The sequence below is a fragment of the Oncorhynchus mykiss genome, chromosome 2 (genome assembly GCF_057628025.1).
Source record: "Oncorhynchus mykiss isolate SJ-2025 chromosome 2, ASM5762802v1, whole genome shotgun sequence".
Taxonomy (NCBI): Eukaryota; Metazoa; Chordata; class Actinopteri; order Salmoniformes; family Salmonidae; genus Oncorhynchus; species Oncorhynchus mykiss.
The window spans coordinates 1,501,156-1,515,000 of NC_143023.1; the positions used below are offsets into that span (position 1 = coordinate 1,501,156).

Sequence of the window (13,845 nt, forward strand, 5' to 3'; positions counted from 1 at the left end):
ATGAGGGATGGACGGATGAGTAACCCTCCATAAATCAAGGAGAACAGCAGGTGGCTGGGGTGAATGGATGATGGACAGATGAGGCATGGACGGATGAGTAACCCTCCATAAATCAAGGAGAACAGCAGGTGGCTGGGGTGAATGGATGATGGACAGATGAGGGATGAACGGATGAGTAACCCTCCATAAAACAAGGAGAACAGCAGGTGGCTGGGGTGAATGGATGATGGACAGATGAGGGATGAATGGATGGATGAAGCCCCATGGATAGATGATGATGCGATGGAGGAATGCATGGATGAACCCTGGTCTCCATAGTGATGGAATAGGAGGCACCCTGGGCTCCATAGTGATGGAATAGGAGACACCCTGGTCTCCATAGTGATGGAATAGGAGGCACCCTGGGCTCCATAGTGATGGAATAGGAGGCACCCTGGTCTCCATAGTGATGGAATAGGAGACACCCTGGGCTCCATAGTGATGGAATAGGAGGCACCCTGGGCTCCATAGTGATGGAATAGGAGGCACCCTGGTCTCCATAGTGATGGAATAGGAGACACCCTGGGCTCCATAGTGATGGAATAGGAGACACCCTGGGCTCCATAGTGATGGAATAGGAGACACCCTGGGCTCTCTCTCTTCTCTCCCCCTGGGCTCTGGGTGACTTGTCTCTCTCTTCTCTACTCTTGGTGTCTGGGTGACTTGTCTCTCTCTTCTCTACTCTTGGTGTCTGGGTGACTTGTCTCTCTCTTCTCTACTCTTGGTGTCTGGGTGACTTGTCTCTCTCTTCTCTACTCTTGGTGTCTGGGTGACTTGTCTTTCTCTTCTCTACTCTTGGTGTCTGGGTTACTTGTCTCTCTCTTCTCTACTCTTGGTGTCTGGGTGACTTGTCTTTCTCTTCTCTCAACCTGGTCTCCTCTGGGTGACTTGTCTCTCTCTTCTCTCACCCTGTGCAGTTCCCTGTGGAGGACTGCTGACATCTCGTAAGGGGACCATCCTTTCTCCTGGTTACCCAGAGCCCTACGCCAACTATCTCAACTGTATCTGGAAGATCTCTGTGCCAGAGGGAGCAGGCATCCAAGTGAGAGATGCAGCATGAAACATTATGAATATCATGTTGGAACGTTTTGATAGTTAAAAGGGTTTAAGAATTAAACTTTCATGGAATTCTATCTTAGAATGGGAATTTGCTAAAAATGTGTATCCCATTATTGATGAGGCAACTGTTTTATTCAACTTAGATATTTCTTTTTTTTTTTTTTTTTTACTCTTAAATGTATTTCTTTGTTCCTTTCCTCAGATCCAGGTCGTAACTTTTGCCACGGAACACAACTGGGACTCCTTGGATTTTTTTGACGGCGTCGATGGCAACGCGCCAAGGCTTGGCAGCTATTCAGGTGAAACAACCTCCAGAATTTGTCTTTTAAAGCTCCCATTTTGGAATTGATAATAATGTCTGATCGGAAGACTCAGTAAAAAAAGAGTACTTATGGATATGAAGGGGGGAGACGACATTTGGCATGCTCTTTGAAAAAAGTTATCCGAATCTCAAAACGGAAATGAAGAAAGGCCTGACTGACTCTAGTCTTCACCTGATGAAGAAGACCTGACTGACTCTAGTCTTCACCTGATGAAGAAGACCTGACTGACTCTAGTCTTCACCTGATGAAGAAGACCTGACTGACTCTAGTCTTCACCTGATGAAGATGACCTGACGGACTCTAGTCTTCACCTGATGAAGAAGACCTGACTGACTCTAGTCTTCACGTGATGAAGAAGACCTGACTGACTCTAGTCTTCACCTGATGAAGAAGACCTGACCGACTCTAGTCTTCACCTGATGAAGAAGACCTGACTGACTCTAGTCTTCACCTGATGAAGAAGACCTGACTGACTCTAGTCTTCACCTGATGAAGAAGACCTGACTGACTCTAGTCTTCACCTGACGAAGAAGACCTGACTGACTCTAGTCTTCACCTGATGAAGAAGACCTGACTGACTCTAGTCTTCACCTGATGAAGAAGACCTGACTGACTCCCTCTGACTTGCCTAGCAAATGAAATAGTCTCTACCTGATGAAGAAGACCTGACTGACTCTAGTCTTCACCTGATGAAGAAGACCTGTTTTCCTCACGTCGGCTGCAGTGAAGGAGAGTCCGCATGTTTTAGTTGCGGGCCATGTCAGTGGCACTGTATTGTCCTCAAAGCGGGCAAAAAAAGTTATTTAGTCTGCCTGGGAGCAAGACATCCTGGTCCGTGACTGGTTCTCTCCAGGAACTGGGTTGGAGTTAAAACCTACAGGAGGGTCTCTCTCCAGGAACAGGGTTGGGGTAAAACCTACAGGAGGGTATCTCTCCAGGAACAGGGTTGGAGTTAAAACCTGCAGGAGGGTGTCTCTCCAGGAACAGGGTTGGAGTTAAAGCCCGTAAAACAGTATCTCTCCAGGAACAGGGTTGGAGTTAAAACCTACAGGAGGGTTTCTCACCAGGAACAGGGTTGGAGTTAAATCCTACAGGAGGGTTTCTCTCCAGGAACAGGGATGTAGTAAAATCCTACAGGAGGGTCTCTCCAGGAACTGGGTTGGAGTTAAAACCTACAGGAGGGTTTCTCTCTAGGAACAGGGTTGGTGATCCCTGGTGTAGTGTATTTTATGATATTTTCTTATTGACTGTCTCAATGCGTATGTTCTACGTTCCAGTCACATACAGTGTATGTCTTTCCCCCCTAGAGACCCTTCCTACTGTAACTCCCACTTCACTGTCTCCATGGGTATGTTCTGTAGGTACGACCATCCCCCAGCTCCTGAACAGCACCTCCAACAACATCTACCTGACCTTCCAGTCCGACATCAGTGTGTCTGCAGCAGGCTTCCACCTGGAGTATACAGGTATGGAGAGATACACCTAGCTATAGGCTGGTCCTAGATCAGGTGTAATCTGGAGTATACAGGTATGAAGAGATACACCTAGCTATAGGCTGGTCCTAGATCAGGTGTAATCTGGAGTATACAGGTATGAAGAGATACATAGGCTGGTCCGAGATCTGTATGTGCTTTAGCCAAGTCCTCTGACTTTCAGAGTCTTCTATTTTGTATCCTTATTTTACCAGGTAAATTGACGTTTTCGTTTTACAGCAATGACCTGGGGAAAAGATCAAGGGGAGATGAATGAGCCAATTGTAAACTGGGGATGATTAGGTGACTGTGATGGTATGAGGGTCAGATTGTGAATTTATAGAGTTAACAACCCTACTCTGACGATAAATTACCCTGGGATTTTTAGTGACCACAGAGAGTCAGGACACTCGTTTAACATCCCATCTGAAAGACGGCACCCTACAGGGCAATGTCCCCAATCACTGTCCTGGGGCATTGGGATGATATACACTATACAGTGCCTTGCAAAAGTATTCATCCCCCTTGTCGTTTGTCCTGTTTTGTAGCATTACAACCTTTAATTGAAATTGATTTTTATTTGGATTTAATGTAATGGACATAAACAAAATAGTTTAAATTGGTGAAGTGAAATGTAAAAAAATATGTTGTTTAAAAAAAATACAAAAATAATAAAATGGAAAAGTGGTGGGTGTGTATTGTATTCACCCCCTTCGCGATGAAGCCCCTAAACAAGATCTGGTGCAACCAATTACCTTCAGAAGTCACACAATTAGTTAAAGTCCACCTGTGTGCAATCTAAGTGTCACATGACAGTAAATATACATCCTGTTCTGAAAGGTCCAAGAGTCTGCAACACCACTAATCTTAATTTTTTTATTTTACCTTTATTTAACTAGGCAAGTCAGTTAAGAACAAATTATTATTTTCAATGACGACCTAGGAACAGTGGGTTAACTGCCTTGTTCAGAGGCAGAACGACAGATTTGTACCTTGTCAGCTCGGGGATTTCAACTTGCAACCTTCCGGTTATTAGTCCAACGCTCTAACCACTAGGCTACCCTGCCGTCCCTACACTCTAACCACTAGGCTACCTACCGTCCCTACACTCTAACCACTAGGCTACCTACCGTCCCTACACTCTAACCACTAGGCTACCTACCGTCCCTACACTCTAACCACTAGGCTACCCTGCCGGACCATTAAATCCACTAAGCAAGGGGCACCACCAAGCAAGCGGCACCATGAAGACCAAGGAGCTCTCCAAATAGTTCATGGGCAAAGTTGTGGAGAAGTACAGATCAGGTTGGGTTATTAAAAAATATCGGAAACTTTGAACATCCCACGGAGCACCATTAAATCCATTATTAAAAAATGGAAAGAATATGGCACCACAACAAACCTGCCAAGAGAGGGCCACCTACCAAAAATCACGGACCAGGCAAGGAGGGCATTAATCAGAGAGGCAACAGAGAGACCAAAGATAACCCTGAAGGAGCTGCACAGCTCCACAGCAGAGGTTGGAGTATCTGTCCATAGGACCACTTTAAGCCGTACACTCCACAGAGCTGGTCTTTATGGAAGAGTGGCCAGAAAAAAAAACATTGCTTAAAGAAAGAAATAAGCAAATGCTTATATAAGCGAAAGGCATGTGTGAGACTCCCCAAACATATTGAAGAAGGTACTCTGGTCAGATGAGACTAAAATTTAGCCTTTTGGCTATCAAGGAAAATGCTATTTCTGGAGCAAACCCAACACCTCTCATCACCCCGAGAACAGCATCCCCACAGTGAAGCATGGTGGTGGCAGCATCATGCTGTGAGGATGTTTTTCATCGGCAGGGACTGGGAAAGCAGCACTCAAATGGTTTAAGGGGAAACATTTGAATGTCTTAGAATGGCCTAGTCAAAGCCCAGACCTCAATCCAATTGAGAATCTGTGGTATGACTTAAAGATTGCTGTACACCAGCGGAACCCATCCAACTTGAAGGAGCTGGAGCAGTTTTGTCTTAAAGAATGGGCCAAAATCCCAGTGGATAGATGTGCCAAACTTATAGAGACATACCCCAAGAGACGTGCAGCTGTAATTGCTGCACAAGTTGGCTCTACAAAGTATTGACTTTGTGGTGGTGGGGGGGGGGAGGGGGGGGGGGGGGAGTAAAACATATTTTGCATCTTCAAAGTGTTAGGCATGTTGCGTGAATCAAATTATACGAACACCCCCCAAAAAATATATTTTAATTCCAGGTTGTAAGGCAACAAAATTAGGAAAAATGCCAAGGGGGGGGGGGGGGGGGGGGTGAAAACTTTCACAAGCCACTGTATATATTTTCTTTAGACCAGAGGAAACAGCACTTCCAGTAGCATCTGGTCTCCCATCCATGGACTGACCAGGACCAACCCTGTTTATCTTCCGATGCAAACTAGCAGTGGGATTCAGGGTGGGTTGCTGCTGGCCTTATTCTTAAAAAAACAAGGTTAATGGGGTACGGAATAATTTATGATGTGTCAATAGCACAGAGTTAATGAAGAAATATGGAGTAAGTACGTGAATTGCTTTTGTAGTGAAAATAGTATTTGACAGTGTTATGGGTGAAATGCTGCTGGTTTTCATGCCATGATGGCAGGGTCTAACCAAGTCCTCTGTCTATCGTTGTCATGCCATGATGGCAGGGTCTAACCAAGTCCTCTGTCTATCGTTGTCATGCCATGATGGCAGGGTCTAACCAAGTCCTCTGTCTATCGTTGTCATGCCATGATGGCAGGGTCTAACCAAGTCCTCTGTCTATCGTTGTCATGCCATGATGGCAGGGTCTAACCAAGTCCTCTGTCTATCGTTGTCATGCCATGATGGCAGGGTCTAACCAAGTCCTCTGTCTATCGTTGTCATGCCATGATGGCAGGGTCTAACCAAGTCCTCTGTCTATCGTTGTCATGCCATGATGGCAGGGTCTAACCAAGTCCTCTGTCTATCGTTGTCATGCCATGATGGCAGGGTCTAACCAAGTCCTCTGTCTATCGTTGTCATGCCATGATGGCAGGGTCTAACCAAGTCCTCTGTCTATCGTTGTCATGCCATGATGGCAGGGTCTAACCAAGTCCTCTGTCTATCGTTGTCATGCCATGATGGCAGGGTCTAACCAAGTCCTCTGTCTATCGTTGTCATGCCATGATGGCAGGGTCTAACCAAGTCCTCTGTCTATCGTTGTCATGCCATGATGGCAGGGTCTAACCAAGTCCTCTGTCTATCGTTGTCATACCATGATGGCAGGGTTTAACCAAGTCCTCTGTCTATCGTTGTCATACCATGATGGCAGGGTCTAACCAAGTCCTCTGTCTATCGTTGTCATACCATGATGGCAGGGTCTAACCAAGTCCTCTGTCTATCGTTGTCATACCATGATGACAGGACTATTCAGCTAGTGGACCTAGAGGGCCAAAGTACTGCTGGTTTTATTTTCTAGTGTTTTGGTCCTCCAGGACCTCCAGGACTCGTGTTGACAAGCCCAGCTGGATCTGTTTCTGCCATCTCATCTCACACTAGTCATGTCGTCAAAGGAGTTGGCTAAAGGACACCCAGGGTTCCAGATGGGACCAGGCTAACTGAGCTCATCCACCATCTCTCTGCCTCTCTACCTCTCTGCCTGCCTGCCTGCCTGCCTGCCTGCCTGCCTGCCTGCCTGCCTGCCTGCCTTCCCTGCCTGCCTGCCTGCCAATCTCTCTGCCTCTCTGCCCGCCTCTCTCTCTGCCAATCTTTCTGCCTCTCTGCCTGCCTCTCTCTCTGCCAATCTCTCTGCCTCTCTGCCTGCCTCTCTCTCTGCCAATCTCTCTGCCTCTCTGCCTGCCTCTCTCTGCCAATCTCTCTGCCTCTCTGCCTGCCTCTCTCTCTGCCAATCTCTCTGCCTCTATGCCTCTCTGCCTGCCTCTCTCTCTGCCAGTCTCTCTGCCTCTCTGCCTGCCTCTCTCTCTGCCAATCTCTCTGAGTGGGGAACTGTAACCCTCTGACCACCGGTCTCCCACTAACACCAGCCACTGTCCTCAACATCTGTCTGTCTATCTCTCTGAGTGGGGAACCACCAGTCTCCCACTAACACCAGCCACTGTCCTCAACATCTGTCTCTCTGTCTCCCACTAACACCAGCCACTCTCCTCAACATCTGTCTGTCTATCTCTCTGAGTGGGGAACCACCGGTCTCCCACTAACACCAGCCACTGTCCTCAACATCTGTCTCTCTGTCTCCCACTAACACCAGCCACTCTCCTCAACATCTGTCTATCTATCTCTCTGAGTGGGGAACCACCGGTCTCCCACTAACACCAGCCACTGTCCTCAACATCTGTCTGTCTATCTCTCTGAGTGGGGAACCACCGGTCTCCCACTAACACCAGCCACTCTCCCCAACATCTGTCTGTCTGTCTCCCACTAACACCAGCCACTGTCCTCAACATCTGTCTGTCTGTCTCCCACTAACACCAGCCACTGTCCTCAACATCTGTCTCTGTCTCCCACTAACACCAGCCACTGTCCTCAACATCTGTCTCTCTGTCTCCCACTAACACCAGCCACTGTCCTCAACATCTGTCTCTCTGTCTCCCACTAACACCAGCCACTGTCCTCAACATCTGTCTCTCTGTCTCCCACTAACACCAGCCACTGTCCTCAACATCTGTCTCTCTGTCTCCCACTAACACCAGCCACTGTCCTCAACATCTGTCTCTCTGTCTCCTTTAGCCCTGTGTCCCACCTTCTGTCATGTACTGTCATGTTGTGTCTTGTTTCTGTCCTTTCCCTTCACCCTGTCTCCCTCTGCTGGTCGTTGTTAGGTTACCTTTTCTCCCCCTCTTTTCCCCAGCTGTGCCTTGTCTCCTCCTAACTACCTCGTCACCCCTTTTCCCACCTGTTCCCTTTTTCCCTCTGATTAGTTCTCTATATCTCTCTCTGTTCCTGCTCCTGTCCTTGTCGGATTCTTGTTTGTGTTGTTCATGCCGGAACCAGACTATCGTCATGTTTGCTGCAACCTTGTCCTGTCCTGTCGGAACCTGCCGGTCCATCTGAGCCTACGTTTTGTTTTGTTATTAAAGAAGTTCTGTTTACGTTAATTCGCTTTTGGGTCCTCATTCACGCACCGTAACAGAAGAATCCGACCAAGAATGGACCCAGCGACTTCGGATCCTCTCCACTCAGCCGTCGAGATCCAGGGAGCGATGCTAGGCAGACACAAGCAGGAATTGTCTGCTGCTCGGCATGCCGTTGAGACCCTGGCCACCCAAGTCTCCAACCTCACAGAACAGGTTCACCATCTCCGCCTCGATCCACCGGCCACTTCCAGGGCTTTCGAATCTCCGGAGCCCAGGATCAATAACCCGCCGTGTTACTCTGGGGAGCCCACTGAATGCCGCTCGTTCCTCACCCAGTGTGATATTGTGTTTTCTCTCCAGCCCAACACTTACTCCAGGAGCACTGCTCGTGTCGCCTACGTCATATCTCTCCTTACTGGACGGGCTCGTGAGTGGGGCACGGCAATCTGGGAGGCAAGGGCTGAGTGTACTAACCAGTATCAGGACTTTAAGGAGGAGATGATACGGGTTTTTGATCGATCTGTTTTTGGGGAGGAGGCTTCCAGGGCCCTGTCTTCCCTATGTCAGGGTAATCGATCCATAACAGACTACTCTATTGAGTTTCGCACTCTTGCTGCCTCCAGTGGCTGGAACGAGCCGGCTTTGCTCGCTCGTTTTCTGGAGGGTCTCCGCGCAGAGGTAAAGGATGAGATTCTCTCCCGGGAGGTTCCTTCCAGCGTGGATTCCTTGATTGAACTCGCTATTCGCATTGAGCGACGGGTTGATCTTCGTCACCGAGCTCGTGGAAAGGAGCTCGCGTTCTCCGTTGCCCCCCTCTCCGCATCACTACCATCTTCCTCTGCCGGCTCGGGTGCTGAGCCTATGCAGCTGGGAGGTATCCGCATCTCGACTAAGGAGAGGGAACGGAGAATCACCAACCGCCTCTGTCTCTATTGCGGTTCTGCTGGTCATTTTGTCACTTCATGTCCAGTAAAAGCCAGAGCTCATCAGTAAGCGGAGGGCTACTGGTGAGCGCTACTACTCCTGTCTCTCCTTCAAGATCCTGCACTACCTTGTCGGTCCATCTACGCTGGACCGGTTCGTCAGCTTCCTGCAGTGCCTTAATAGACTCTGGGGCGGAGGGCTGTTTTATGGACGAGACCTGGGCTCGGGAACATGACATTCCTCTCAGACAGTTAAGGGAGTCCACGGCCTTGTTCGCCCTGGATGGTAGTCCTCTCCCCAGGATTCAGCGTGAGACGCTACCTTTAACCCTCACTGTTTCTGGTAATCATAGCGAAACCATTTCTTTTTTAATTTTTCGTTCACCTTTTACACCTGTTGTTTTGGGCCATCCCTGGCTAGTTTGTCATAATCCTTCCATTAATTGGTCTAGTAATTCTATCCTCTCCTGGAACGTCTCTTGTCATGTGAAATGTTTAATGTCTGCTATCCCTCCTGTTTCCTCTGTCTCTTCTTCACAGGAGGAGCCTGGTGATTTGACAGGGGTGCCGGAGGAATATCACGATCTGCGCACGGTGTTCAGTCGGTCCAGGGCCACCTCTCTTCCTCCACACCGGTCGTATGATTGTAGTATTGATCTCCTTCCGGGAACCACTCCCCCCCGGGGTAGACTATACTCTCTGTCGGCTCCCGAACGTAAGGCTCTCGAAGATTATTTGTCTGTAGCTCTTGCCGCCGGTACCATAGTCCCCTCCTCCTCTCCCGCCGGAGCGGGGTTTTTTTTTGTTAAGAAGAAGGACGGGTCCCTGCGCCCCTGCATAGATTATCGAGGGCTGAATGACATAACAGTGAAGAATCGTTATCCGCTTCCTCTTATGTCTTCAGCCTTCGAGATCCTGCAGGGAGCCAGGTTTTTCACTAAGTTGGACCTTCGTAACGCTTACCATCTCGTGCGCATCAGGGAGGGGGACGAGTGGAAGACGGCGTTTAACACTCCGTTAGGGCACTTTGAATACCGGGTTCTTCCTTTCGGCCTCGCTAACGCTCCAGCTGTCTTTCAGGCATTAGTCAATGATGTCCTGAGAGACATGCTGAACATCTTTGTTTTCGTTTACCTTGACGATATCCTGATTTTTTCACCGTCACTCCAGATTCATGTTCAGCACGTTCGACGTGTCCTCCAGCGCCTTTTAGAGAATTGTCTTTTTGTGAAGGCTGAGAAGTGCTCTTTTCATGCTTCCTCCGTCACATTTCTCGGTTCTGTTATTTCCGCTGACGGCATTAAGATGGATCCCGCTAAGGTCCAAGCTGTCATTGATTGGCCCGTCCCTAAGTCACGCGTCGAGTTGCAGCGCTTTCTCGGCTTCGCGAACTTCTATCGTCGTTTCATCCGTAATTTCGGTCAGGTGGCAGCCCCTCTCACAGCCCTTACTTCTGTCAAGACGTGCTTTAAGTGGTCCGTTTCCGCCCAGGGAGCTTTTGATCTCCTCAAGAATCGTTTTACATCCGCACCTATCCTTGTTACACCTGACGTCTCTAGACAGTTCATTGTCGAGGTTGACGCGTCAGAGGTGGGCGTGGGAGCCATTCTTTCTCAGCGCTCCTTCTCTGACGACAAGGTCCACCCTTGCGCGTATTTTTCTCATCGCCTGTCGCCGTCGGAACGTAACTATGATGTGGGAAACCGCGAACTGCTCGCCATCCGCTTAGCCCTAGGCGAATGGCGACAGTGGTTGGAGGGGGCGACCGTTCCTTTTGTCGTTTGGACTGACCATAGGAACCTTGAGTACATCCGTTCTGCCAAACGACTTAATGCGCGTCAGGCGCGCTGGGCGCTGTTTTTCGCTCGTTTCGAGTTCGTGATTTCTTATCGTCCGGGCTCTAAGAACACCAAGCCTGATGCTTTATCTCGTCTCTTCAGTTCTTCAGTAGCCTCCACTGACCCCGAGGGGATTCTCCCTGAGGGGCGTGTTGTCGGGTTGACTGTCTGGGGAATTGAGAGGCAGGTAAAGCAAGCACTCACTCAAACTCCGTCGCCGCGCGCTTGTCCCAGGAACCTTCTTTTCGTTCCTGTTCCTACTCGTCTGGCCGTTCTTCAGTGGGCTCACTCTGCCAAGTTAGCCGGCCACCCTGGCGTTCGGGGTACGCTTGCTTCCATTCGCCAGCGCTTTTGGTGGCCCACCCGGGAGCATGACACGCGTCGCTTCGTGGCTGCTTGTTCGGTCTGCGCGCAGACTAAGTCCGGTAACTCTCCTCCTGCCGGCCGGCTCAGGCCGCTTCCCATTCCCTCTCGACCGTGGTCTCACATCGCCTTAGATTTTGTCACCGGACTGCCTTCGTCAGCGGGGAAGACTGTTATTCTTACGGTTGTCGACAGGTTCTCTAAGGCGGCTCATTTTATTCCCCTTGCTAAGCTTCCTTCTGCTAAAGAGACGGCACAAATCATCATCGAGAATGTTTTCAGAATTCATGGCCTTCCGTCAGACGTCGTTTCGGACAGAGGTCCGCAATTCACGTCTCAATTTTGGAGGGAGTTTTGCCGTTTGATTGGGGCTTCCGTCAGTCTCTCTTCCGGCTTTCACCCCCAGTCTAACGGTCAAGCAGAACGGGCCAATCAGACTATTGGTCGCATCTTACGCAGTCTTTCTTTTCGCAACCCTGCGTCTTGGTCAGAACAGCTCCCCTGGGCAGAATACGCCCACAACTCGCTTCCTTCGTCTGCGACCGGGCTATCTCCTTTTCAGAGTAGCCTCGGGTACCAGCCTCCGCTGTTCTCATCTCAGTTCGCCGAGTCCAGCGTCCCCTCCGCTCAGGCTTTTGTCCAACGTTGCGAGCGCACCTGGAAGAGGGTCAGGTCTGCACTTTGCCGTTATAGGGCGCAGACTGTGAGGGCTGCTAATAAGCGTAGAACTAAGAGTCCTAGATATTGTCGCGGTCAGAGAGTTTGGCTCTCCACTCAGAACCTTCCCCTTAAGACCACTTCTCGCAAGTTGACCCCGCGGTTCATTGGTCCGTTCCGTATTTCTCAGGTCATTAATCCTGTCGCAGTTCGACTTCTTCTTCCGCGATACCTTCGTCGCGTCCACCCGGTCTTCCATGTCTCCTGTATCAAGCCCGTTCTTCGCGCCCCCGCTCGCCTTCCCCCCCCCCCCCCATCCTTGTCGAGGGCGCACCCATCTACAGGGTCCGTAGGATTTTGGACATGCGTCCTCGGGGCCGTGGTCATCAGTACCTAGTAGATTGGGAGGGGTACGGTCCTGAGGAGAGGAGTTGGGTTCCCTCTCGGGACGTGCTGGACCGTGCGCTGATCGATGATTTCCTCCGTTGCCGCCAGGTTTCCTCCTCGAGTGCGCCAGGAGGCGCTCGGTGAGTGGGGGGGTACTGTCATGTACTGTCATGTTGTGTCTTGTTTCTGTCCTTTCCCTTCACCCTGTCTCCCTCTGCTGGTCGTTGTTAGGTTACCTTTTCTCCCCCTCTTTTCCCCAGCTGTGCCTTGTCTCCTCCTAACTACCTCGTCACCCCTTTTCCCACCTGTTCCCTTTTTCCCTCTGATTAGTTCTCTATATCTCTCTCTGTTCCTGCTCCTGTCCTTGTCGGATTCTTGTTTGTGTTGTTCATGCCGGAACCAGACTATCGTCATGTTTGCTGCAACCTTGTCCTGTCCTGTCGGAACCTGCCGGTCCATCTGAGCCTACGTTTTGTTTTGTTATTAAAGAAGCTCTGTTTACGTTAATTCGCTTTTGGGTCCTCATTCACGCACCGTAACACCTTCCCCCAAACTTAGAGATAAACATACTTTATATTCAAGATGCCTGTCATCACCTGTCTCCCACAACATCTCACCACAGCCCCAATCGGTCCGTCTCAGTCTCTCAGCACCTCTAAACCTGTATACCACTCTCCCACCGTCTACCACCTGTAGAGATCAGCATATATTACAACGCTCTCACCAAGTCTACTCCCCGCTCTCCTCAGCCTCTGTCCTGTCTGTCTCTCAGTGGGTTGTTCTATCACTAACCCTGTCTGTCTCTCAGTGGGTTGTTCTATCACTAACCCTGTCTGTCTCTCAGTGGGTTGTTCTATCACTAACCCTGTCTGTCTCTCAGTGGGTTGTTCTATCCCATAAGCTTCTTAACCGTAAATACACATTTTACAGTACATTTGAAAGCTTTCGCCAATCACTCTCTTCACCCCTCTCCCACATCAATCTCTTCAGCGAATCAGTCTCCTCAGCACTCTCCCACATCAATCTCTTCACCCTCTCACCCCTTACTTAAAACAGCATGTTACCACTCTCCCCCACATGCCCAACACTCGCCACACCATGACTACCAGGAGTAGGAATATCCATATATAGCAGCCTGCTGAGATGATGCATGGCATTGTGTTCTGAACACCTTCTGAACTCTTTAGGTTTATTTCTGTTCACCACTCATAGTCTCTCACCACTCTGTTTACCACTCTGTTTACAGCTCTGTTTACCACTCATAGTCTCTCACCACTCTGTTTACCACTCTGTTGACCACTCATAGTCTCTCACCACTCTGTTTACCACTCTGTTCACCACTCATAGTCTCTCACCACTCTGTTTACCACTCTGTTCACCACTCATAGTCTCTCACCACTCTGTTTACCACTCTGTTCACCACTCTGTTTACATCTCTGTTTACCACTCATAGTCTCTCACCACTCTGTTTACCACTCTGTTTACCACTCATAGTCTCTCACCACTCTGTTTACCACTCATAGTCTCTCACCACTCTGTTTACCACTCATAGTCTCTCACCACTCTGTTTACCACTCATAGTCTCTCACCACTGTTTACCACTCTGTTTACCACTCATAGTCTCTCACCACTCTGTTTACCACTCATAGTCTCTCACCACTCTGTTTACCACTCTGTTTACCACTCATAGTCTCTCACCACTCTG

General features: G+C 49.4%; 1 protein-coding gene across 2 annotated transcripts in view; it reads left to right on the forward strand.

The window, feature by feature from the left end:
- The window catches only part of LOC110512917 (CUB and sushi domain-containing protein 3), a 522,509-nt gene that overhangs the window by 332,949 nt on the left and 175,715 nt on the right, over positions 1–13,845 (forward strand). For both annotated transcript variants that reach the window (XM_090215889.1, XM_090215891.1), the window contains exons 36-38: positions 957–1,081; positions 1,301–1,397; positions 2,783–2,887. In XM_090215889.1, coding sequence (XP_090072015.1) covers positions 957–1,081; positions 1,301–1,397; positions 2,783–2,887 — 327 coding nt within the window. The remainder of the gene's footprint in view (positions 1–956; positions 1,082–1,300; positions 1,398–2,782; positions 2,888–13,845) is intronic.